At 43.0% G+C, this 22,113-nt stretch overlaps 4 protein-coding genes across 5 annotated transcripts; 2 read left to right on the forward strand and 2 right to left on the reverse strand.

Annotated features, from left to right (window-relative positions):
- The first annotated feature begins 470 nt into the window (after positions 1 to 470).
- LOC100840730 (proactivator polypeptide-like 1) lies at positions 471 to 3,457 on the forward strand. 2 transcript variants are annotated; one of them, XM_003569099.4, is made up of 6 exons: positions 471 to 732; positions 1,236 to 1,352; positions 1,925 to 2,109; positions 2,203 to 2,400; positions 2,506 to 2,565; positions 2,983 to 3,457. In XM_003569099.4, exons 2-6 carry the CDS (start codon positions 1,238 to 1,240, stop codon positions 3,130 to 3,132), a joined length of 708 nt encoding a protein of 235 aa, XP_003569147.1. In that variant the 5' UTR covers positions 471 to 732; positions 1,236 to 1,237; the 3' UTR covers positions 3,133 to 3,457. The 2 variants fall into 2 exon arrangements, with proteins under 2 accessions (XP_003569147.1, XP_024314389.1); XM_024458621.1 differs by lacking the exons at positions 471 to 732; positions 1,236 to 1,352 and adding an exon at positions 1,375 to 1,484 and having other exon boundaries at positions 2,983 to 3,434.
- A 374-nt stretch (positions 3,458 to 3,831) lies between these two features.
- Positions 3,832 to 8,639, reverse strand: LOC100843660 (mini-chromosome maintenance complex-binding protein). The gene is made up of 14 exons (XM_003569109.4): positions 8,377 to 8,639; positions 7,646 to 7,759; positions 7,455 to 7,562; positions 7,213 to 7,338; positions 7,072 to 7,119; positions 6,330 to 6,452; positions 6,063 to 6,221; positions 5,879 to 5,953; positions 5,634 to 5,747; positions 5,332 to 5,534; positions 5,091 to 5,226; positions 4,440 to 4,664; positions 4,256 to 4,323; positions 3,832 to 4,119 (listed from the first exon to the last, which is right to left on the reverse strand). The coding sequence occupies exons 1-14, from the start codon at positions 8,563 to 8,565 to the stop codon at positions 4,005 to 4,007; spliced, it is 1,803 nt and encodes a 600-aa protein (XP_003569157.1). The 5' UTR covers positions 8,566 to 8,639; the 3' UTR covers positions 3,832 to 4,004.
- Positions 8,640 to 9,433: 794 nt separating this feature from the next.
- Positions 9,434 to 12,698, reverse strand: LOC100844882 (UDP-xylose transporter 3). Its single transcript, XM_010232190.3, has 8 exons — positions 12,492 to 12,698; positions 12,157 to 12,380; positions 11,491 to 11,675; positions 11,118 to 11,185; positions 10,908 to 11,040; positions 10,461 to 10,622; positions 10,102 to 10,374; positions 9,434 to 9,930 (listed from the first exon to the last, which is right to left on the reverse strand). The coding sequence occupies exons 2-8, from the start codon at positions 12,278 to 12,280 to the stop codon at positions 9,805 to 9,807; spliced, it is 1,071 nt and encodes a 356-aa protein (XP_010230492.1). The 5' UTR covers positions 12,281 to 12,380; positions 12,492 to 12,698; the 3' UTR covers positions 9,434 to 9,804.
- An 8,275-nt stretch (positions 12,699 to 20,973) lies between these two features.
- Positions 20,974 to 22,113, forward strand: LOC104582497. Its single transcript, XM_010232191.3, has 3 exons — positions 20,974 to 21,428; positions 21,556 to 21,654; positions 21,769 to 22,113. The coding sequence occupies exons 1-3, from the start codon at positions 21,045 to 21,047 to the stop codon at positions 21,979 to 21,981; spliced, it is 696 nt and encodes a 231-aa protein (XP_010230493.1). The 5' UTR covers positions 20,974 to 21,044; the 3' UTR covers positions 21,982 to 22,113.

Consider the following 22,113-nt stretch of genomic DNA (forward strand, 5'->3'; position numbering starts at 1 on the left):
ATAATTCTTTTATCCCACCTACTAAATGTGCTAAGAAATTCCACCAAATAATAAACTCCTGGAGTGCCAACTCTTCTCTGTCCTTTTATCTCGCCAGAAACTGCCAAGTAGGCATGTTTTCGGGTCTCTGCTTGTTATTTTTTTTCTCTGGGGAAGAGCGATTCCGAAATTGCTTCTTTGTCATAGTAGAGACAACAACCGTCGATATTTCTATATGCTTGTTGCAGTTTGGTGGGTGGTCTGGAGCGGATCGAGCAGGAGTAATCTGCACCGGAGGAATATTCCTTCCGAAATTTCAGCTGCAAATGCATCAGCAAAAAAAAAATGATAACCAAGCATTTATTACTAGCATTGCTTGGTGCATCAATTAGTATAACTTTTGTCACTCCAGTATTTCAGGACTGAGAAAATCAATCAAGTCTTCTTTATTCCTCAAAAAGAAAGAAAAAATCAAGTCTTCATTCAAGAAGAGAGAGAGAGCTGCAATAATAAATGACAAAAGTCACACTCCATTGCTCTGCTTCAGTCTTTCTCCATCTTACCTTGGAAGAAAAGGTTCCCTTCTTCTTCATCCTCAGATACGTCCTCATTCAGCCTCTTCAAGCTTAAGATTAAAGGGAAAATAAAACCAGTAGCTAGAGGGAGACCCTCGAGCTGCTCTCCTCCGTCCCGTCCCATTCCGGTCCCTGAAAGCAGATCAGGGAGAAGACAAGGGCAGAGCGAGTCAACCAGGTGAGCTGCTTCCCTTTCCCTGAAACATATTAGTCATTGACGGTTATGATTTGCTCGGCCCGCTGTTTCCGGGAGATTCCCCGTCCATGCATCCACCGGTGCTCGATTTGAGTTAGCATATGGAAAAGACGGGGCTGGGAAGAGGGTAAACTTTTGCGGTGGGGAGTAGGGGATGAGCTGAATCTGGTGGATTTCGTGCTCGAGATGTGTATTTGTTTATGTATATGCTGTCAGGCGAGGCCTTCTGATCGATCCAGCCTTCCCTACTTCCCTAGCTATCGAACTCGCTGTGCTAGATGGAGCTTGCAGTAGGCTGCAGGCCGGATTCGCTGTCCAATTGGGAGATAAAATCGGAGGTTGAAATGGGCAGAATTTTATGCTATTTTCCTTTTGTCTGATGCACACATTATGAACTGTTCAGAATTTCATATGCTGCAAACCGGTATATGTTGGATAGCTTCCTGTGTGGTTCTGATTCTCTAAATTGGGATATTTGTGAGCAGGCATGGCGTGTTTGACGAGGAGGCTCACGTTTTTAGTCGTGTTAGCCTTCTCAGCCGTGGCCGCGGAGAGCAGAGATCCATACAGGGAGAGCACAGATCAATATATTTGCATGTTGGGTAAGTCCTGAACCCATTACAAGAATGGATGCTTCTGTTGGTTGATCTTTGTTTGTTCTGTCAGAATTTCTGTTCATGTTGCCATGGTGTTCCTGATGATAATGCTGAGTAGATCAATGAAGTGCAGCAGTGGTATGCAACCTAGTGCAGAGGATTGGGATAAGTCATGCTAAAAACTACAAAATCTAGCTTTTTTTTGACTGAATACTGCCTTAATCTGGTTATCTTTTGATTCCATAACTGGTTCCACATCTAGTTTTCTGCTTTGATCTAAGTTGCGAAGGCGCATAGTAGTATGAACTGTGTTGCTGATGTCTTTGTTGTAAGAATTGTGTACTTCTGCTGCCTATCAAATGTCAGGAGCTAGTGGTAGGTTACTGAATTTTTTGCTTTCATTTAGGGGCTCTGCAATCTCATCTTAGTAACTCACTACATAAAACTGTGTTCCAGATATGAGAAATTATGCTCACCATATCTTCAGCTTAGCAACCCTCTCCCTTTGTAGACATTTTAAGTTCCACGGTGTCGACCTCATGAATTATGATCAATCTGTTCTCTCGTATCTATTTCAGCTCGGGAAAGCCTGCCCCTTGTAAGCAAAGGGGCAGGATTAACTGCAGCTAATGGAAAGCTGTGTGTACTATGCGAGCAGTACTCAACTGAAGCACTGTTCTACCTCCAACAAAACGAGACCCAGACCGAGATTCTCAGTGTCCTCCACCACGGGTGTGCGAATCTTGGCCCTCTAAGACAGCAGGTATGGACACAAATTGCAATGCTCTCCTTGGATAGCACAAGTTCAATTTTCAGCATGCTGATTGGTTGTCCTTGATGATTCGCCTTCTCGCAGTGCATCACACTGGTGGACTACTACATCCCCCTTTTCTTCATGGAGGTTTCTGCGGTGAACCCTGAAGTGTTCTGTGAATCAGTGCACCTTTGCCCAAAGGGGACAAGAAGTCGGCTGCCCACTCGACGGGATACTTGCGGTCTGTGTCATCATGTTCTTGTGGAAGTTCTCACCATGCTGAAAGATCCCAACATGAAGGTAACTGCAATCTTCACCATCGCCCATCGCTGATGTTCTGTGTGATGGCTGTCTTGTACTTTGCCACATGAGTAACACCTTTTTGCATGTATCGCAATTTTGCAGCTCGAGATAGTTGGGTTTCTTCTAAAACAATGCAGCAAGGCGGAGAACTACGCACCGCAGGTTAGTAAGTTCAGAAACAGTCAGATAAATCGAAACACCAATTAACCTGCCTGTAGTGAAGTGCAACAGATCATGGGATCACCTGATTTTCATGGTTGTTCGTCTAGCAAAAATCACCAAGAAGCCCTAAATTGATTTAGTGCTTCTAAAAACGGACAGCTCAAATACTACAGTGCTTTTCTCTGACATGCCTTAACATGTACCGATGTTCGAATTCAGTACCTTGACAACTTTAGATGTAGTTGAACACTTATTATGCTTCAACACTTAATACAACTTCTGCAATTAGCTTAGTTGCCTGCAACTTTGTGTGAACTGAATGGTAACTCATCAACAATGTTTTTTGATTATTTCGACACTTAACAAAGTCTACTTCTGTTCTGCTTATGACAGTATTCTTTTGTTTTGTTTTACCAGTGCAAGAGACTGGTCCTTGAATATATCCCACTGATTCTGGTGAAAACTCAGAAATTGCTTGAGACGACAGATGTTTGCTCTGATATACATGCATGCAAAGCAGTCATACAAGCAACAACGGAAACTGTTTCTCTTTCTGCGGCTTTGTAAAAGACAATGTAAATCAGGACAAATGCTTAGAAATCGAATTGGAGAAGAAGCTGAAGTTCAAACGCCTGTGAAAATTCTTTCCTCGATTGCTCAAAGCCTCAAAAACTATTGAGTTATGAAACTTTCAGCCCTACCAACTGTTCTCTGAGGTCTGAACTTACAGCAAGAGCAACTTTACCACCATTCTTTTCAAGTGTCTCGACTCTCTAGCATTGGATGGAGAAGTCAAACATATGTAGTTACCACATTGTATTAACTGTTATTTGTCCAATCATGATGGTGCTATTACCAAAAAGGAAGCATATCCTGAGTTTTGATTTCGAAAGCTTGGAACATAAGATGGTTCATATTTACTAAAAAGTTGCAAAACACAATCTCCACTCATGTCTATACATTCGAGGTTTTGCCAAGTCAAACTTTGTCAACTTTGACTGAGTTTGTAATAAAAACACCAACATTTGTTTGGTGTTGCATATGTTAATGTTTTGTAATACAAACTCAGTTAAAGTTGACAAAGTTTGACTTATGAAAAATTCAACGTACAGAAATTTCAAAAACAAGGAGAGAATGTTTTTTACTTCAGATGCCTGAAGCATATTTTTAAGTTCATTTTTTTTTTGCAGATAGCGGTAAATTCAGCTAACCACAACGTAATAATTAGTTGTCCATTCAAAGCCAGAATGTAACTACAAGAGCAAATTTCACAGAAGCAGGGTAAACTTGATAATTAAGTTGTCAAATGGCATCCTCATAGGATCACGAACAATGTTGCAGATTGTCTTGATTTAGACACCAGGGGTGGTATATACACATAGCAACAGACACTACACTAACGGAGTTTACAGATTCATGGGCTAATAAAATGTCTCTTCTCATTGCATCCTCTCCTTCCTAAGCCTCTCAAGCTCCTTCACCATCTGCCAGTGCTCCATAGAAAGACTCTTCTCACCAAAGCTTGAAGCTGTTAGCTGTGCCATTGTTAGCCATCTGCAGATCAACATGAGCATAATTAGTTGGATAGAGGTTCATAAACTTCCATGTAAACACAACTATAGGATGTGCTAGATCCCCGCCCTTGCATTATCTAAAAAAAGATGTCCACCCTTGGCCGCATGAACCATACCTGCTAAGTTCAGAGCAACCCAAGCTCCTATCATTGCGCATGACATTGACCATATCATCTTGGATGGCCTACAATTAATATTCAAACATTGTACAACTCATTACCGGTGTAAACTGCGCTGTGCAAAACAATATAATCTGAAAGTTCTGCATCTGCTAGATTAAGTGAAATGAGGATTAATTACCTGGTAAGTCTCAGGTTCAGATAACTGAGGAAGAGACCTAACCGTGGCCAAGTACCATCTCCAACTCTCAAGTTCCTCAAGACTTGCATTTACTGCAGGAACAGAGGATGGACGAAAAGGCACTACTAAGTCAGAAGGCAATATGTTTGATTTTGCCTCAGATAGAGTAAGTAGCTGCACATCCGTTGCCATTTCTAGCTTGTAGTACTCAAAATCATACTCAACCTGCAAATTGGAAAGAGAAAATTACAAATTTAAATCAATCTCATGCTTGAGGAGTATTGTTATGCCATCAGTAATGCACTTCTACGTGTTATTTTCATGACTTGTCCATGTACAAAATATTTATGCATTTAATATAATTTGTTACACCTTGTGCCTAAACACAGCAAGTGTTTGTGAAGTTTAATTCAATATTTTACCATTCCTTGTGCATGATCACATCTACAAATTTGATTCCACATCATGCAGTCATACCTAAATGATGTTTTTTTTCCGAACCTAAATGGATGACATTGACATGGAGCTGGCAAAAGATTTACACATTACTCAAATGCACATAGAAGTTCTTCCCAAAATATAATGCACTGCATTCTTTTAACCATAATTTACTCGATACAATACTGGTACAAGAGGATTATTAACTATTACCATCTGTGACTCCATCAAGTTCTTAAGCAGCACAGTATTCTCAACACCTTTAGATGCCAGAGATCCAGACTGCAAGAGAGTCTCATCAAAGGTCAGGTGAGTGCCCTGAGGTAGCTGCAGAACTCCTGTAACCAACCTACAACAAATTATATGAAGAGTACAGTTACAGGTTAGCATTTAATAAAGACAACGTGAGTAACATATTCTGAAAACTTGATAGGACAAACAAAGCAAGATGTACCTTCCTGACTTGTTATCCTTCCTAGGTTGAAGAGTGGCTGTGTTGAGATAATCAATTGACAGAGGAATGGCTTGCGAATATGGCACTAGTCTTTGGACCAAAGTATTTAGCCGATTTCCAAATATGGAAGCACTTTCTCTGTTGAATCCAGTGAAATTCAAGGAGAGCCTACCGACGGTAACCAAATCCACCTTAGTACGAAGCTGCAGCCGTATTGAAAGGACCAAGAAAATATTAGATCAAATGCAAAATATTTTAGCAAGAATCATGCAATGAAAGCAACACAAAGTGGTATGACATACCCTGGATAGAAGATGCAACAGCAAGCAGTGAGCTGCCAGGTCATCTTTCCCTAATACCAGAGTGAGATGCGAGAGCAAAGATTGTCGGATGCCTTTTAGTAAGCTTGGCGAAGGCTGCATTCAAAACAAAAGAATATGTTAGCTATTTAAAGCAAACATGGTGAAGATATGTGTATGTTACTGAAGGACATCAATGCATGGCTAAACCAGCTAGTCGATTTCTGAGTTCAAGATTATAAATTCACCTCAACAGCAGGTTGCTTTGACAGAAAATCATGACATGATAATTTTCGCGACATCAAACAGTGAAGACGGGGTACCTATACAAACATTTTTAAGGGTATAGAGGTTAAGGCAAAAACTAAAATATTTTGTAGAATTTAAGTTTCACTGTTACACAAATGCATCACTGTGCACGGCTTAATATACCTTGCTGGGAGGAAGCTGAGCTGTTACATCTTCTAGTAGGTCAAACATTATATCGTCTGAATTATCAACGGGAGCAGCAAGTTCCGGGTCAAATGTATATACACCTATGAACTCAGCAACATCGTTTAGTTTCACTTGACTTTCAGGCATATCATAGACCTGTGGAACATAAGAAAGACTGTAAAAGGTAGATCATCCAAGAGAAAAGGATGTGCAACAAATAGATTAGCTAGCACAGATATCAGATAAAAAGTTCAGATGCTCTACCTTCACTAGACATGAAAAGAAGCTTCCAGGAATATGATGATCATCCCCATTCATCTCTGGCACGCGATCTTCACTCACTGGCATTTCTGGTGAACTAGATGAGCCCTGGACACCATCTTCCTTCTGAGGAGAAGTAAATGCAGATTAAATCAGACAACTGATCCCTTCATTTCATATGACTTCAGATTAACATGAAATTGAGCAGTTTAGTTCACTGAATATGTTATGGTTCCAATGATATGGCCTACACAGCCTATTTTACTACTACCTCCTTTCAGGTATGTAAGTCTCATATCTAAAATTACTGTGACCAAGGGGGGTCTAATAGAGTGTTGGACCAAACAATAAATCTCATGTATTAACTACTACTATTCTCAATGCATTGGCTGGTCAAAAAGTCAGGAGAACATGCTGGTTTGAGATGAAACTTGGTCGGAGGAGAGAAAGGCCTTGCATATTGAAATTTCAGTATTTGGAGATGAGCCCTGTATACCGGAAAGGAGGGAGTATTATGCTAATCTATATCCTGAAAAGCTTTTTGCAAGGTAACATACAGTTAGGCTAATCAAATATTTGATAAACTTCACAGAAACAATCGGGGAAGAGATACATGCAAGATTATGAGTTAACTTCAAATGGAGAGATGAAAATCAAAAAAAGGAAGCATGAATTTGTTTCCTAAAACAAAAAAATGACTAAAAAATTACACTTCAGAATGGAGCAAATTGAGTTCAGTATTTACCGGTTTCTTACTGAATGAAGAACCCTCACCATTACCATTTTCTGAAACCTGTAGCAAGCAACACATTAGATGTCAGTACTGGTAATGGACAGCAAAATTATTAAAATAACTATTATTATAATGAACATGACAAGAGCTTACATCCATGGCATCATCATCTCCATCCCTTTTTCTTTTGTCCCTTTGTTCAGATGTCGAGCAGTTTGACATCTGGCGCAAGTCAGGTCCGGGAGAAGACTCCATTGTCCAAGAGTTCTGTCCAGGCACCTGAAACAAGCCAACCCCAAGGCCCATATGAACTCCACCAGCCAGTCCTTTGTACAAAGAATTTTTAGAATTAACAAGAAAATGGAAAAGAAGTGCTTATGGAAGCAGGAACATACAGGCACACAGTGCAAGAGATGGCGCTCCCAGAGATGTGAATCGCAAGGGTGCGGCATTGTGAACGGTGAGAAATCTGTGAACTTGTTCGTCCTCCAGGTAGAACCATCCTTCACAAAGAATATTTACAGATTAGCAAACGAAACGCTAGTGGCAGCTTAACAGCAGTTGATGAGCATGATCAGTTGAGTACCTTGAAAGCGCCAGCATAGAACTCACTCCCGAGCATATCCTGAACCATTCCCCGGAACCGAACGAGGGTGTTCGGTTTGATCAATCCGAGATTTGATGCGTCCAACACCGGAACCTGGAAAGAAAAACCTTTTGTTAACTAAAAAAACGCATTCTACACAGTGACCCATAATGTGCCTCCAAAATGTTTGACAGCAAACCCAACAAACAGTCCAATCTGATAGTACGATATATGAAGAAATTCCATTTCCCTCCACCATATGAATCAGTAACCACATTTGCTCTTACAGCACCAAATTTAATCGAATATCCTAAGTTCCTCAAGCATTACTTTTCTTCGTTTTTTTTAGAATAAGGAGCAAGCTCCCGATTTCATTGATGAAATCAAGCGGTTCAGTGCAGGTTTATACAGTTCAACAGAAAGATAACAGTCACCAGTTACTCCTGGACGACCAACTTTAACAAAGAGGGAGCTCACTACTGTCTATTACAGAACCAAAACAGACCAGACAATTGAAAAGAGTTCTGTCTATTTCTTCGTTTTTACACTAGACCAATTTCGTTTCCGTTTTCAATGCAATGCAGATCACTCTAGAATTATCGGACCTTTAGTATCCTATGACGCGACCAGTAGATCTGCAACTTGATTCATAGGACCAGATCACGAACGCAGCAACTGGACTTAACTCGTGCAAAAGAAACGGGATGGCAAGGGTTTGGGTGTTTTTTTACCTTGTCGATGCCGCCTTGGTCGAAGAGGAAGGAGCGGAACACCTCGGTGGCGCCCCAGTCTTTCGCCCGGAACGCCGCCACCGGGTCGCGGCCCCCGGACTCCGCCGCGGCAGCCGCCGCCGCCCTCTCGAAGGTGGACCGCACCGCGCCCAACGGATTCCCGACGAGGTCGTACTGCGGTCCAACCATCCTCTCTCCTTCTCTCTCTCTCTTCTTAGGGGAATGGGAGATTTGGGAGCAATGGCGGGGAAGTGGTGCGGCGAGGAGGGGGAGGCATGAGGGAGATATATTGGTTGGGAGTTCGCGCCACTGGCGGCGGCGCTTCCCGCCGTTTCTGCCTCCTCTTCCCGCCAATTGCTGTGGGCTGGGCGTGTCTACTGGGCTGATCTAGGCCCAGTTTCGCCATGCTAAGAAATGGGCTAGAAATGGAAGTACACAAGGTCCAAAGGCCCATTTGATTCATGTGCTAGATTTACTGCTGGCATGTTTTGCTAGATAAACAGAAGATCATCCCCTAGAAAAAAAACAGAAGATCATGATTTATCATACGATGCACACAATCAGACTAAATTGCACAAAACCACCTGCTCGTTGCGCGTAACCACCAGTTTTGGTAAATACTCCCTCCGTCCTGAATTAACTGACGTAGATTAGTACAGTATTCAAGAATCCACCTCATATTGAGAATAGAACTTTTTTTTCAAATTGCACCGATTGCCTCGTAAGCTCGACCAGTTCGTTCTGGCAGGTTTGGCAAGCCTGTAATGTTGACCAGGCATGTCATGCAATAAAATGATGATTCCAGGACGAAAAATTCACATACAAAGTTTACTAACATTTGGCATAACATTTTGAACCCGGCAAAAAAATGTATTCCTTCCGATACATAAAAAGTGTCGCTCATTTCGTACAAAATTTATACTTAGTACACAATGGACGACACTTTTTGGATCCGAGGGAGTATTTTTTTTTTTTTGTTCAACTACGTCTGTCGAGAGAAATCTGGTCCTACTATTCAATTCCGAGTCCTAACATGTGGTCAAAATGTTATGCAAAAGAAAGAATGTAAACTGCATGTTGATATCATGTCTTTGCTGCCAAGTTACAACGGCGAATCAGACGCTGAACATGCAAAAAAGAAATAATAATACAAGTGAACTCCTGTGTTTCTTAGCTCCAAGGTAGATCCGCCACATTTTGGAGTAGATGTAACAACAGTGCCATTTCTGTCTGAAGAGTGAGATCCATCTTAAGTCTTAACAACAACACCACAGATATGGTAAACAAAAAAACAAGAAAAAAAGGCCCAAAAATTGCACAGGAACGTTTGTTACACTCAGGGCTGACTTCCTTCCAGCCCTACTATCTGCCTACTAAGCTGAATAATTATGTATATTACCATATACTAACATTGACTGTAGCAGCCTTTCATGCCCGCGAGTACTTGGAGCTCCACATGGGTACCTTCAGAGGCTCGTCGTCGGCTGCAGCACCCCCGTTCTCAGCGCTGTTCAAGGAGTCCGAGATCAAAGGGTCCGATTCGCCTTCTTTCACCTGAGATGCAGATGGCACGCAAGGTAAATAACAAGAGGACAGTAGCAATAGCACAGGTATAGGGACTGAGAACCAATATTTGATTACTTCTTAATCATGCCACTCAGAAGATCTGAGTGCAGAAAATGTTGTGATCTTGAAGCACAATGAAATTACCCAAGGGGAATGTACCTGAGTGACTTGTGGAGAGGCATCAGTGGGTTTTTGCTGAGTTTCCCGGGTGCAGAAGTACGAATATAGCCCCATCCCAATCACTGCAATTAGGATTCCAAGTATGTTTCTCCAGCTAAATGGATCATGAAGCAAGACATAACCAAAGGCGAGAACCAAGCATGTCTTAAGATGGCCCAGGACTTGGTAAGTTACAGGAGATGTCTTCCCAATAACAAGGAAAGTGCTGAAGTTTACTGAGACTGATATTAGGCACGACAGCACGATGAAAAACTGCAGAAATGATAAGAGCAAACTATGGATCACATGAAGTATGTCAAAATTCATCATAAGTTTCAACAGCCTGGTTCCCTGCTTACCAGAACTTGAGGCGTGTACTCAAAAGCAAAGACATTTTTGTTGGTTAAAAAACCATCAAGGAATGGACCGGTAACGAAGAGGGTCAATGCTTGGTATGGGCATGATTGGTACAGTAGCTGGGTTGAGGATACCTTGAACTTCTTTTGAATTGTATTAGTCATCTGATAGTTGGTTAAGGACTCAAATCATAAACCATAGAACAAATGTTATATACTCAACCAAAATTGTAATCTACACTATTTATTTTATGTTAGACGGGTAAAGTAGAAATACAGTAGTAGTAACAAGTCGTTTATATTCATTATTTTATTAGTGATTTCCTTTATCTGTAATATTAACAAACTAAAGGATGTGTCGCTAGCTACATGTAAAATTACTAGACTGAATGATTTGGCAATCCAAGAACATTTCCTGGCAGTAAATGATAGCTCGTTTGAAAAGGATACAATTTGAGCAATGCAGGTTGTGACGATTGCCAGCAAAGACAGTATTGATCCCATAGCATTGAGTTGCAGGTCAGTCACGGTTGCAACTCCAACACCAAAAAGGAGCACGCTAAGGGAGAGCTGGATGTAGCGACTGCACAGTGAATTCAGAAAATTAGTCAGGCGATAATTACTAAACTGAATAAAGGACATAATGTTCAAAACACCAACCTAAACTTTTTCCTGAAGAAAAGAGTCTCCAATATAACAGTACAGGGAATAATGGCCAGCTTTGTCATCTGAACATAAAGAGTATTTTTAGCATGAGCTTGGTACAGTGTTTGGCATAAAGTTGAGTGACATTCATCGAATCACACAACACGCAATGACTCAACAGAAAACCTTCTCCTAAGATACTGTTTGCCCGTGATAATATAGCAGCGGCATAGCATGAGCTAAAAGAAGTCACACTAATATTATGTACACCCAACGTCCCAACTAAAGCAACCACTGCCATCCTAGATACGGAATGCGTGCTACACCATTGAGTTAAATATAAAATATTGATTAGTGCAGACCCAATGGGAGCAAAAACAATGTTTACCTGATAGAAACCAACGGAATTGAAACCGAGACTCAGATTCAGAAGCCCAATTGAGATGCCATTGAGCACTCCAAATCCCATAACAGTCCTTGCATCAAAAGGTTTGTGCTCAAACAGCTTCATACATAATGCCACATGGAGTGAACAAAATGTGACCAGAAGATGCCAACTTGTCAACGTGGTGGCTGCATAATAAGGAACAAAGTTGTGTAAGACTTCAGGGTAAGCAATGTTTTTACTACTCTGTTTAGACGAGTTGGTACTTTTTTCTTCTCAACGGATCATTCCCTTTTCTGGACATGTTCCGTCCCATAAGTCACCCTAGACACATCATTAAATTTAAGCTCAGGTTTCATCCATTTTCATTTAATGGTGATGTTTCAACTCAAAAACACCATATGCTCGAGGAACTCCACCGACAGAGACCCCCCTCCTCACTACAAGATACTGAAAATCCTCCCAGCACCAATCCCCCCATCCATACACACTCCCTAGCCCAAGATTTGCACTGTCCACCCTGAACACAGCAGCACCAAATCTCAGCCGCGCATATCTACAAGCACCACACGAGCGAGCTCGAAGCATGGAGCACAAGCATCCACATGAAAGCAACAAACCACTAGCAAAAGAGCGAAGCATATCTCGAGACAAGATTGGATCTCATACCAAAGATGAAGCCGAGGGAGCTCATGAGGGCCTTGTTGCAGATGACAATGGAGACCGAGGACACCACGGAGAGGCTGAGCGCCCCCACCGTCCCCAGCTGGAACTTCTCCCCGCCCACCCCCATCTCCGCCGCCGCTCGTCGCTCAACAAAAAGAAGCAAGCAGAACCGAAAGAAACAGCTTCCCGGCCAACGAAAACCGACCGAATCACGCTGACGGCAGGACCTGCGCACGAACGGAGATCACATTCCGGCCGAGCAACCGAAGCTAGAAAAACGCCAAGAAACGGGCTTTTCCCCCCGCACCCGGGGTCAAAACCACCAGCACCACACCAACCTCTTTGCTCCGGAGCGCCGCAAGAGCTCACCCACCCGCGAGCTGGATCTGGGAGGAGCAAACCTCGGCAGCGAGATCTGAGAAGGCGAGAGGGGATCTGATCGGGGGACTCGACAGCTCGGCTCGCAGTCGGTGCAGTCGTGCTGCGTCCTTCCTTCCTTCCTTGGCTTCCTCCCTCTTCCTCTCTCTCCTGCTAACAGGAGACGCTGACAGGGGCTTTTATATAAAAGAGACACATTTCCGGGTTGGTGGTGTCCAGGGGCTGATTTGTGATTGTTGCCTTTTACGGGGGGCGGTTAGCGATGCTCCGGGGACACGTTTGATTGCTGCATGTAGTGCTTAGCGACCGTGTCCACGTGTTCAACGGGATTTTAATTTGCGATTTGTTGAGCTCGTTCGTTTGGTGAGGGCGCTTCATCATTGCCGTTTGCTGGACTAAATACTTATTTTAAAATTTGATGTGTAAATAATTAATTAGAAAGCGTAAAAGTGCCAGCTTTTATTAGTATTAGAATTTACAGTAGTGTAGGTGGTTACAGTTCCTTTCTTGGAAAACTTTAGCATAAGTCCCTGAATTATACATACTCCTACTTGATTTTTTGTAAAGTTTAAATTATACTTATGTATTTCCAGGGTTTTTTTATAAAAGCGTTTCCAGGTATTTAGATGATTATTGAAGAGTTGTTTTCTGCAAGGCCCTGGGTTTTGAAGATATAGCAGTCGGCCCCATGATTTGGAGGGGGTTTGGCAGTCGACAGTCTTATGTGGAAAGTCATAGCCAGTAGGAACCGAAAAAACAAAGGAAATCAATCGTTCACAGCTCAGATCATATACTAACTGGAGTACACATCGCAGCATGTATGACAGGGTGAAAAAAAAGATAATTACTGCTCCAACCTCTCCAAAAGAGACAGCAGTTTTACACTTGTTATTGTATGCCTCAGGTCAATTCGGGCCATGATTAATTTCTAGCTAGTACTGCTGGTTAATTACAGAGAGATGGATGATATTTACGGCGTCTCTCGTCAGTCTCTTCTTGTCGCTTTGCGTTCTCTGGACATGTATTCCGTTTTCCAAGTGGTGGCACCGTGACTAGTCGACGGTCAGATGTGTAAGTATATTAGACAGGGCAAATTCAGTAGCCCGATTGGCTCTGGCAGATGAGTGCACCGGAATCTTTCACGTCTGGAGGAATCTTCAAACGGTGCCTGATCGATCATTCTTCTTTATTTTTAAACGGTGAGCTTATAGTCAACGCCGGTGGTGCAAAGGTTGTGGGACGATGCGCATTAGAGTTTGGAATCCTTTGGAACGATACTTAGGTCCAAGGACAAGTGTGTAGTGGACTCCCCGTTGTTAGGCCAGTAGAATAGACGGTCCAATGACTTATTTGTAAAAGAATATATTAATTTTAGCACTCTTCCTATGTTGTTAATAATTATGAACAGATCGGTGGACCTTCTCGTAAAAAAAAAGTAGAGTAGATCGAGCATGGGTATGTGGGATCGGAGGGCGGGGACGGGTAGGCTAGTCATAAGAAACGTCAGTTTCGTGAAGTGCCGGCCTCCCTCAGTTTAATGTGGCGTTGGCGACAAGAGACCACAACCAAGTTTGTTTGTGCGCCGCCGATCGATCAAGGCGCTTACATGACGTGATGTGAGGATAAACATGCCACAACGGACTCCTCTCTTATGTCAGATGTAAGCCAAGATATCATACCTCAAAAATACATCTGCCCGAAAAGCACGTGGTTTTATTTCTTCATGAATTTTTATAGGTCAATAGTCGATCCATAGTATCTCCAACATTCATGAGTTAATCGGTTTTTAAAAACCACCTTGAATGATGATCAAGTCAAATCGAGAAAGTCATTATGTCTTATGGAGTCCCAAAACAAATCAGAAGTAACACGTAGATGTAGGGAAAGTGCATAAAGAGTGAGAACAATAATTCATCAAACCCGATATCATATCATCTCTCTTTCATACGAAAACACAACATATGTATGAAAACCACTTTATCATTTTGCATAGGACACAAAGTCTACATTTCCATGATCTTTAACAGATGACCATTCTGTAGCATTCCCAACATCTTTGATTTTGTTTTATTTTCTAAAAGGCCTAAAGTATAAATCCCACTATTTCAAACCTGATTAAGATTTAGTGTGAATGGTTTTAGAAATGTCAGGATTTAATATAGACAGTTTCATAGTTTTTCTTTAGCAAACGACCGAACAATACATTTTTCATTAAAGAAATATAGAAATAATTAATACTTACAAATTGTGTACCATGTTTTGTATGGAACATGACAAAAGCCCCAATCTGTATATTGCTTAAATTGGGCCAATCACCATAATGTAGGGATTGTGAAATCATATGTGATGTGTAACATTGGCAAGTGTTTTAGGTGAAACATTGATGTAGATATTTTGGATAATATATATACTTATGTGATGACATGTATCATGTTTTGGATTTAGTGATTTGCTATTGGTGTGTTGATTCATTAGTTTCTTATGTGAAAAAACATGGTGTGAGTTGTGTGGAACTTACCCTGAATCAAGTCGTGGACTTGTGCTCGTACTGGTTATTTGTGTGTTCGCTTTCAGGTGTTTCCGGAGCTAGAGGAACATGGTTGATGACGGGATCGAGGGACGAAGCTTGGGAGAAGCTGAGGTCAAGGATAAAGGTCATGCGGGACGTTCGTGCGAAGGAACGATGGAAGGAAGGCTATGATGATTCGGGAGGGCACCGGTTTGTCGTACGTTGTTTATACCGAAGATGTACGGTATTGGAGACATTCGACACGTGATGGTCAAGTTTTGAAGACATCACAAGAAGAGTTGATGGCATGGAGTGGCATCGACGTGAAGACATGTAGGTCCAGCCATGACTGGATGAGAGCTGTTTAAAGATTAAACAGTAGCATCATCAAGATGGCGTTCGATGGAAAAGTGGTCCACATGAAATTTGTGCGCGTCGTTGAGGCGAACAACTTTTGTTTTTGAATCATCTCGATCTGAGGTTGTATGCGGGCCCCACGGGCAGAATACCGACCGGGACAGAGAAGTTCGTGTTGGATTCGGATTCGGTTTGGGGTCACGAATTTTCTCTTATAAATAGAGGACGGCCTAGCTAGTGTTTTAGCAAGGACTTGAGAGAACTCAGAGCTTTGGATCTAGATCAATTCTTGGAGAGTTTTTTGATGTATGGTTGCATTTTTTGTAATCGATCGACATCGTTGAATAAAAAGATTCGTTCGGGCGGTGTCATCTCTGTTCTTCTCGGATCTTCGTGCTAGATCTTTCTAATACTTTTGTGCAGCTTTATCACAAGATCATAACACGTTGCTGTAGGTTTCTCCCGAGATCAAGGGAAGATTGCGATTAATTCATCTTTCTTGTTAATCCTCGAAATTGGTTATAAATTAATCCTCGTAACTTTTTGTCAGCTGTTACTGTTTTCATCATATCTTTTGATTGGTACGTCCGATTGAGCTGATTCGTGCTGCGTTGGTTAGAGAATTTCAATACCTTTCTTTTGCATACTCATACGTACTTTTTGGTTCATCCAATCAAAAGTTACGGCTGTTTTACTATCACGGACAGAAAGATGATTTAGGATTTGAACTTTCGAGAAAAGTTTTAATTTGCTGCCGCGCAATCATTCACCCCCACTCCGATTTCCTATCTTGATCTCACAGGGATCAAAATTGATTGTTATCAATGAAAAAAACTCTTATTTCATTGGAAAGAGGCCTGAAGCTAAGTTAAGGAGATGATGCCTCGTATGTTGTTCCGAAAATTTCACATGAGTTAAATTGATAGCAACAAAAAATTATCCAAAGTTAGAAGCATATGACAAAATTGTATGATAGGTTCTTTACTTTCTACCCCCTCCGTTTCATAATTCTTATCGAAATATTACATGTATCCAGATGATTTTTAGGAATAGATACATCTATTTTTGGACAAATTTGAGACAAGAATTATGAAACGGAAAGAGTAGATACTGTATCAAGAAAGTTAAAGAAATATATAAGAATGGTACCAAATTTTTATCGGTTCACTTTGATAAAGGAATTGTTACACTCTTACACACACGCGCGCATATAAACAGCAATACTGACTCTCTTTTTCTGAACTGCAACAGCAATACTGACTTGATTTGACGTCGCCCAAAAAACGTTAGAACCATAATATGCCACAATTGACACTTATCCTTGACACACTTTTTGCACTGAGCGATCATCTTCTCGGCTTCTTCCCTGGTGGCGCCTTGCTTGCGAAACAAGATCCCGTTTAATTTCTTTTCAAGAGTTAGGCAGCTGGGAGGCCGAGTGGATAAGCGAAGAGATGATATAAAGTGAGAGGCGCCTAGCTATAGAGGGTTGGGTGGCATGCCACTGTCTCTGCAAAAATTAAGACGTGAAGGATCTCTGTGGGGATTTAATTAAACGGTGTAACGGCAAGTTGGTGGCTGGGTTTGGGTGGCCTCCACATATCCTCCTCCCGGTGCATGCAGCAACGGGTCGCCTTCCTTTCATGCTTGTGTACCACCGACACTCAAGCCCATTCTCGTCTCAAAGTCCAAAAGGCTATTCAGTATACTTGGAGACCAGGGCTTTTATTTTTTTTGTCAAAAAAGAGAGAGACCAGGTTTTGGAGGTTCCCATTCATGATTACCATATTGGTATTGGTCATCACAACCTATACTATAATAATTCACAATATTAGGTGTCAATAGGAATATAAATTACAGTATCACATTGATTGTTAGGTTATACTCCCTCCGTTCCGAATTAACTGACGTGAGTTTGTATAAGAATCTATACAAATCCACGTCAGTTAATTCAGTGCGGAGGGAGTATATAAGAACTCGGTGTTCGGGGTCATGTGATTGACCATCGTCATCGTAGAGATCTAGAAATAGTCGGAAGAAGAGACTTTGACCTCGATTTTGTTTGCAAAGCTTTCAAGTGTTAAAAAAAAGTGGTTATGTATATCAAGTGATTCAGAAGTGTGGCTGATCTGGTTCTTCCGTTATAGTGTGTCTAGAATTAACAATGTGTACTTGAGAATGTTCTAAAACGCTTTGGTGAATACAAGATAAGATATTTGCAATGAGCCTTCTCAAGAGAATGAGAGTATTTTTGTCATGAGAAAATTGAAGCATTTCAGAAGGCTTTGGAGTATGTTTGAAGAGAAAGACGTTTACCATGCAAGACACTAGAACAACTTCTTCATGGTAAACTAGGAAGAATCTAGAACAACTTCTTCATGGAATGTTCTAGAGTAGAGAGAATTATAGGTGTAAGGTTTGGATAGATGCCACTTAGCAATAATCCAACGGTGTTGTAATCCTATAAATAGTAGCGGACCTAGCTTTTCAATAATGGGTGGGGCAAACACTGCATTTTTAATATTGGGTGAGGCAAATAGACTGTGATCTTATTTTTCTATTTTTCCAATATTTTTGTACTTATATAAAAGGGAATTTTCAAAATTATTGGGTGGTTTGGCTGGATCTGCCCATGCTTATAAACAGTCGTGTTCTCTCCTACCATGAGTTGTAACAAACAAGAAGAAAGCACCACTGCAAAAAAAGAAGTTATCTATCAATTGAGTTTGGAGTTATGATAAAAAAGTTAGCCACTAAAATAAGTTTTGAAGCAAAATAATGGCAATGAATAAAGTTGATAATTTTCTAAATTAGTGTGATTTTCCGAATAGTGTGTGCATAGTTCTTACGTAATAGATGTCTGAAGACCAATTAAAAAACAAAAATGATTTGGTTTAGATCTTTAAACAATGGTTTTGTTGACCTCTGCTACAAAAATGATTGCCGCCTTTTTTTCGCCATAGAGGCGCTCGACCGAGCGTGCGTCACGCTCGGTCCAGTTCACGCCTTGGCTCGCCGTCCTTTGCGGTCGATCGTGTTGCCACTGTTGTGCGAGGTGGCGGTCATCGTCAAGAACGCGGAAGCACAACTGATCGGTGCGTCCAGCTCATTGGGGATCGTGCTGCTTTGGTTGGGCACAGTCAGACATCATTTACGTCCACAACGTCGGAGAAAGAAAGCAGTTGCATTGGAACCCACTCTTCCGGCAGAGGGCGAGGGAAGGTTTCGATGGAGCAGAGACTTCCCGCCGGCTGATGAATGGACGTCACATGCTCCATCGCCCGCTGCTGCTCCACGAGGCGGCGGCCATCGTCGAGAACGCCGAGGGCGAGTTGATGACCGTTGGTGGGGTTCCGCACCAGTGCGCCATCTCGGAGGCGACGACATGGCTGAGCAGCAGCTCCGCATACCTCGCCGTGGAGAGGGCCCGCGAGCACCTGCGCGCCATTGGCCGCATCATGCACCAAGGCGCCGAGGTGGAGAACGCTGCCGAGGAGGAGTGGCTCGCCACGGTCACCGCCTTCCATGCCGGCGTGACGCAGCTCGACTTGGGCACAGTGTTTGAGGCGTCCTCCACCTCCGCCATCTTCATCCCGGCGCCCCCGGCGGTAGTTGCCTACCTCCATGCCGCCGCGCCTTCTTGTCGGGAGTAAGAGGAGCAGGGCTGAAGAGGCATGGCGTGCGCTCGCGACCTCCACACTCCAAGACCTCCTGTGCTCGGACGAGCTCCTGGCCGAGGTTGGCGCCGTTCGCGCACAGCTCCTCCTCTGCCGCTCCGCTGTCGACCAGAAGCCGCTCAAAGACTGGCCTTGACGACCAGTTCACGCCTTACCACATCGGCCGAGCACGCGGCTCAGCTTGCCGTCCTCGATGAGGAGAGAGCCGTGCTGGTGTCGAGCGCGCCGCGCCTCCATGTCGACGCCGGCCGGCTGCGGCCGTGGTATGCGCCCCACGCGGATGCCATTGCCCACGACGCTCGCGCGCTCGACCTTATCTCGTCGTGTGCGGTCATGCCTGGGTACTATGCCTTCGCCGGGCCAGTTGCCTGGGCGCCAAGAACCTCCTGGGCGAGGCGCATGCCGTCACCCACACTGCATTTGCTGAAGCCGGCGACGAGCTCCCGGGGCTCCGACTCACCCTGCGCCACCTTGGCGTCCCTACCTTTTTATAGACACAAGTCTGAACCCTCTTCGCCCGGTGCGACACCACACCAGCCCGGCACCGCCCAAGCTGATGTTTGGTCATCACATGTCTTTACTACGCTCTGATATTTGGTCCTTCGGATTTCCGGTTCTCACTATTACCTACCGTTGCTTGATCATTTGTAGCCATTTTATTTGGATATCATTGATATATTTTTCATGGGGTTTATTCATAATTTGATTTTATTTCATTTACTTCGGTACAAGTAAAAATATTGTAACCAGTCCCGCTTGTTGTCAATCTTGCCAAATATGTTTGTGACTTTTCGATTTTCTTGTAGAAAAATGAAATACATTACCTTTTTACATGAAAGACAAAACCGCTCAACAATCTTTGGTCCCTTGTTATTATTTTTACAATAGGTAAAAGGTTTTTTTTATCTATATTTCCTTTCATATAAATATCATATTTTTTTTGCGGGAATATAAATATCATATTTAACTAGCATTTGACCGAAGCTCGGCGCGCTATTAAATTAATCAATCAATAAATCTGCGAAGATTGGGATGTTCAAAATCATTTTGATTTGCCTATTAGAAGCCACAATAAATGATGAATGTCAGAAGTTAATCAAGACTAGGCTCGTGATAGAAGGAAAGCACAACAATGAGTAAATATCAGGCTAATCCGATCGAGAAGCGAGCTTACTTTTTTTTTGGTTTTTAAGATAAAAGGGTGAATGCATAGTCTTAAGGGCTCTTTTGTTCAAGTGAGTCACTTCTTGCAAAAAAAAAGCGAGTCATACCCACATTCGAATCCTATGAGATTTAATTTGTACCAAAGTTTTTATTAATTAAACCGTAGATTTGTTCCAGGAGGTTTGAGTATGAATTAAAATGTTCATTTGAAATGTAGAGTGAAGGAATTATTAAGAAAAATCCTTCAGGACTCTGATTTTAAAAATGCAACAACTCACACTAGGAATTTTCATAAAAAAAAATCAATGCTACACTATTCCCGTGAAAATCACAGTGGGTCAAAGCTCATACTACTAAAAAGTTCTCTCTCCATAACAGAAAAAAAACACAAGGTGCACACTTTTCTTAAGACATTTCTACTCAAGATTGTTTATTAGCAACCTTGTAGAAGAAGATACTCCCAAATTTAGCAATATGTGAATTACATATCCAGAATTCCCCTTGTCATATTCGTATAAAAGATCACGTACTTTTCATTGCTATATATCTTCTACCATTAGAAGCCCATTATAAAATGTACAAATAATTATTCGCCGGCCAAAATTAACTCCATAAACCGCGTGCGCCTCCTATAATTAGACTGTGGTGACTTCTCCTATAATCTGAAAAAAAAAAATCCTTTTCAAAACTTCATTCATGCAGTTTCGGGTTTATTTACCGGAAGAGAACAAAAATACTACAGAAGTGAAAAAGGCAAGAGGGCCACACGGGGGGAAGGGGAGCGCTCGAACCACCCACTCCCACGAATGGCGTCGCCGCGGCCGGCGACGTGGTCGGTGAGCGCGTGCCTGAGATACCGCGGCGGGCTGGAGATACGCGCCGCCGCGGAGAACGTCGTCCTCCCCTGGTGGGGCCACGGCGGCGAGCGCCTCTCCTTCCTCCTCCGCCTCCGCCGCCGCCTCCGCCTCGCCGTCACCTCCCAATGCGCCCGCGCTCCCGCTCCCGCCTCCGCCGATCCCGAAAGCAAGGAGAAGAAGAAGAAGCCGCGCGCCCTCAAGCTGCTCCGCTTCCTGCGGAGCCGGCTGGCGCGGGCCCCCTCCGCTCTCCGCCGCAAGAAACCGCCGCCGCCGCGCGCCGAAGACGAAGATGACCGGGGTGATCCTCGTGCTCAGCCGGTCCCCTGCTTCCTGGTTCGTCGAATCTATATCCAATGCCTCCAATTACTTGCCCATTTACTGTATCCAGTTGAGTTTCTCGGTGTTCTGACCGTGAGATTCTTGTTCTTGCTTGCCTTGCCTGTTCATGCTTTGGCCGCAGACTCGAGCCCTGATGCGGCCGGCGAAGACGAAGACGACGGCGACGGTGCTGTGCTTCGTCGCCGCGCTCGCCGTAGCCGTCGTGGCGCTCCGCCTCGTGGTAGTACATTGCTCTGCTCCTCCACCGAACAAGAATTTTAACATCATTTCTGGATTTGGTTCCGAGTTCTGACTGAATCGCGTGGTGCGCGCTTGCATTTTTTTGTTGTTGCAGGCCGGGTTCGTGATACCACCGCCGACGGTGAGCTGCACGTCGTGGAGATGCTTCTTGGCGAAGAAACTGGCCAAGAAATTATTGGGGCCTCCTCTCCAGGAGTGGTTCTCCAGGATCGGCTTGAGAATCCTCGAGTTCTTGGATCCTCCTGCTGCTCTCCGCGACTGGCCCGGGCTCCCAAAGCTTGGCCTGAAGTGGCTCTTCAACATGTAGTAGAAATTTGTTTATCTAGAGAGGTCGATTAACCCAGACCAAATGGTACTAGCAATGAGTTAGATCTAGTTTAATTTATGCTTATGTTATAAAATGATTGAAGATTTAGTGTTGTTAACACATACTTGACTC

The sequence above is a fragment of the Brachypodium distachyon genome, chromosome 2, assembly GCF_000005505.3.
Source record: "Brachypodium distachyon strain Bd21 chromosome 2, Brachypodium_distachyon_v3.0, whole genome shotgun sequence".
Classification (NCBI taxonomy): domain Eukaryota; kingdom Viridiplantae; phylum Streptophyta; class Magnoliopsida; order Poales; family Poaceae; genus Brachypodium; species Brachypodium distachyon.

What these genes read in the sequence shown, in the direction of transcription:
- LOC100840730 (XM_003569099.4), top strand. Translation starts at nt 1,238, where the DNA reads ATGGCGTGTTTGACGAGGAGGCTCACGTTTTTAGTCGTGTTAGCCTTC. An exon ending in TCAATATATTTGCATGTTGG is followed by an intron (nt 1,353 to 1,924) that starts GTAAGTCCTGAA and finishes TATCTATTTCAG; the next exon opens with CTCGGGAAAGCCTGCCCCTT. An exon ending in TTGGCCCTCTAAGACAGCAG is followed by an intron (nt 2,110 to 2,202) that starts GTATGGACACAA and finishes GCCTTCTCGCAG; the next exon opens with TGCATCACACTGGTGGACTA.
- LOC100843660 (XM_003569109.4), bottom strand. Translation starts at nt 8,565, where the DNA reads ATGGTTGGACCGCAGTACGACCTCGTCGGGAATCCGTTGGGCGCGGTG. An exon ending in TCTTTTCATGTCTAGTGAAG is followed by an intron (nt 6,222 to 6,329) that starts GTAGAGCATCTG and finishes TATGTTCCACAG; the next exon opens with GTCTATGATATGCCTGAAAG. An exon ending in CAAAGCAACCTGCTGTTGAG is followed by an intron (nt 5,748 to 5,878) that starts GTGAATTTATAA and finishes TTTTGAATGCAG; the next exon opens with CCTTCGCCAAGCTTACTAAA.
- LOC100844882 (XM_010232190.3), bottom strand. Translation starts at nt 12,280, where the DNA reads ATGGGGGTGGGCGGGGAGAAGTTCCAGCTGGGGACGGTGGGGGCGCTC. An exon ending in CTCCCTCGGCTTCATCTTTG is followed by an intron (nt 11,676 to 12,156) that starts GTATGAGATCCA and finishes CTTATTATGCAG; the next exon opens with CCACCACGTTGACAAGTTGG. An exon ending in AGTACACGCCTCAAGTTCTG is followed by an intron (nt 10,375 to 10,460) that starts GTAAGCAGGGAA and finishes TCATTTCTGCAG; the next exon opens with TTTTTCATCGTGCTGTCGTG.
- LOC104582497 (XM_010232191.3), top strand. Translation starts at nt 21,045, where the DNA reads ATGGCGTCGCCGCGGCCGGCGACGTGGTCGGTGAGCGCGTGCCTGAGA. An exon ending in AGCCGGTCCCCTGCTTCCTG is followed by an intron (nt 21,429 to 21,555) that starts GTTCGTCGAATC and finishes CTTTGGCCGCAG; the next exon opens with ACTCGAGCCCTGATGCGGCC. An exon ending in TCGTGGCGCTCCGCCTCGTG is followed by an intron (nt 21,655 to 21,768) that starts GTAGTACATTGC and finishes TTGTTGTTGCAG; the next exon opens with GCCGGGTTCGTGATACCACC.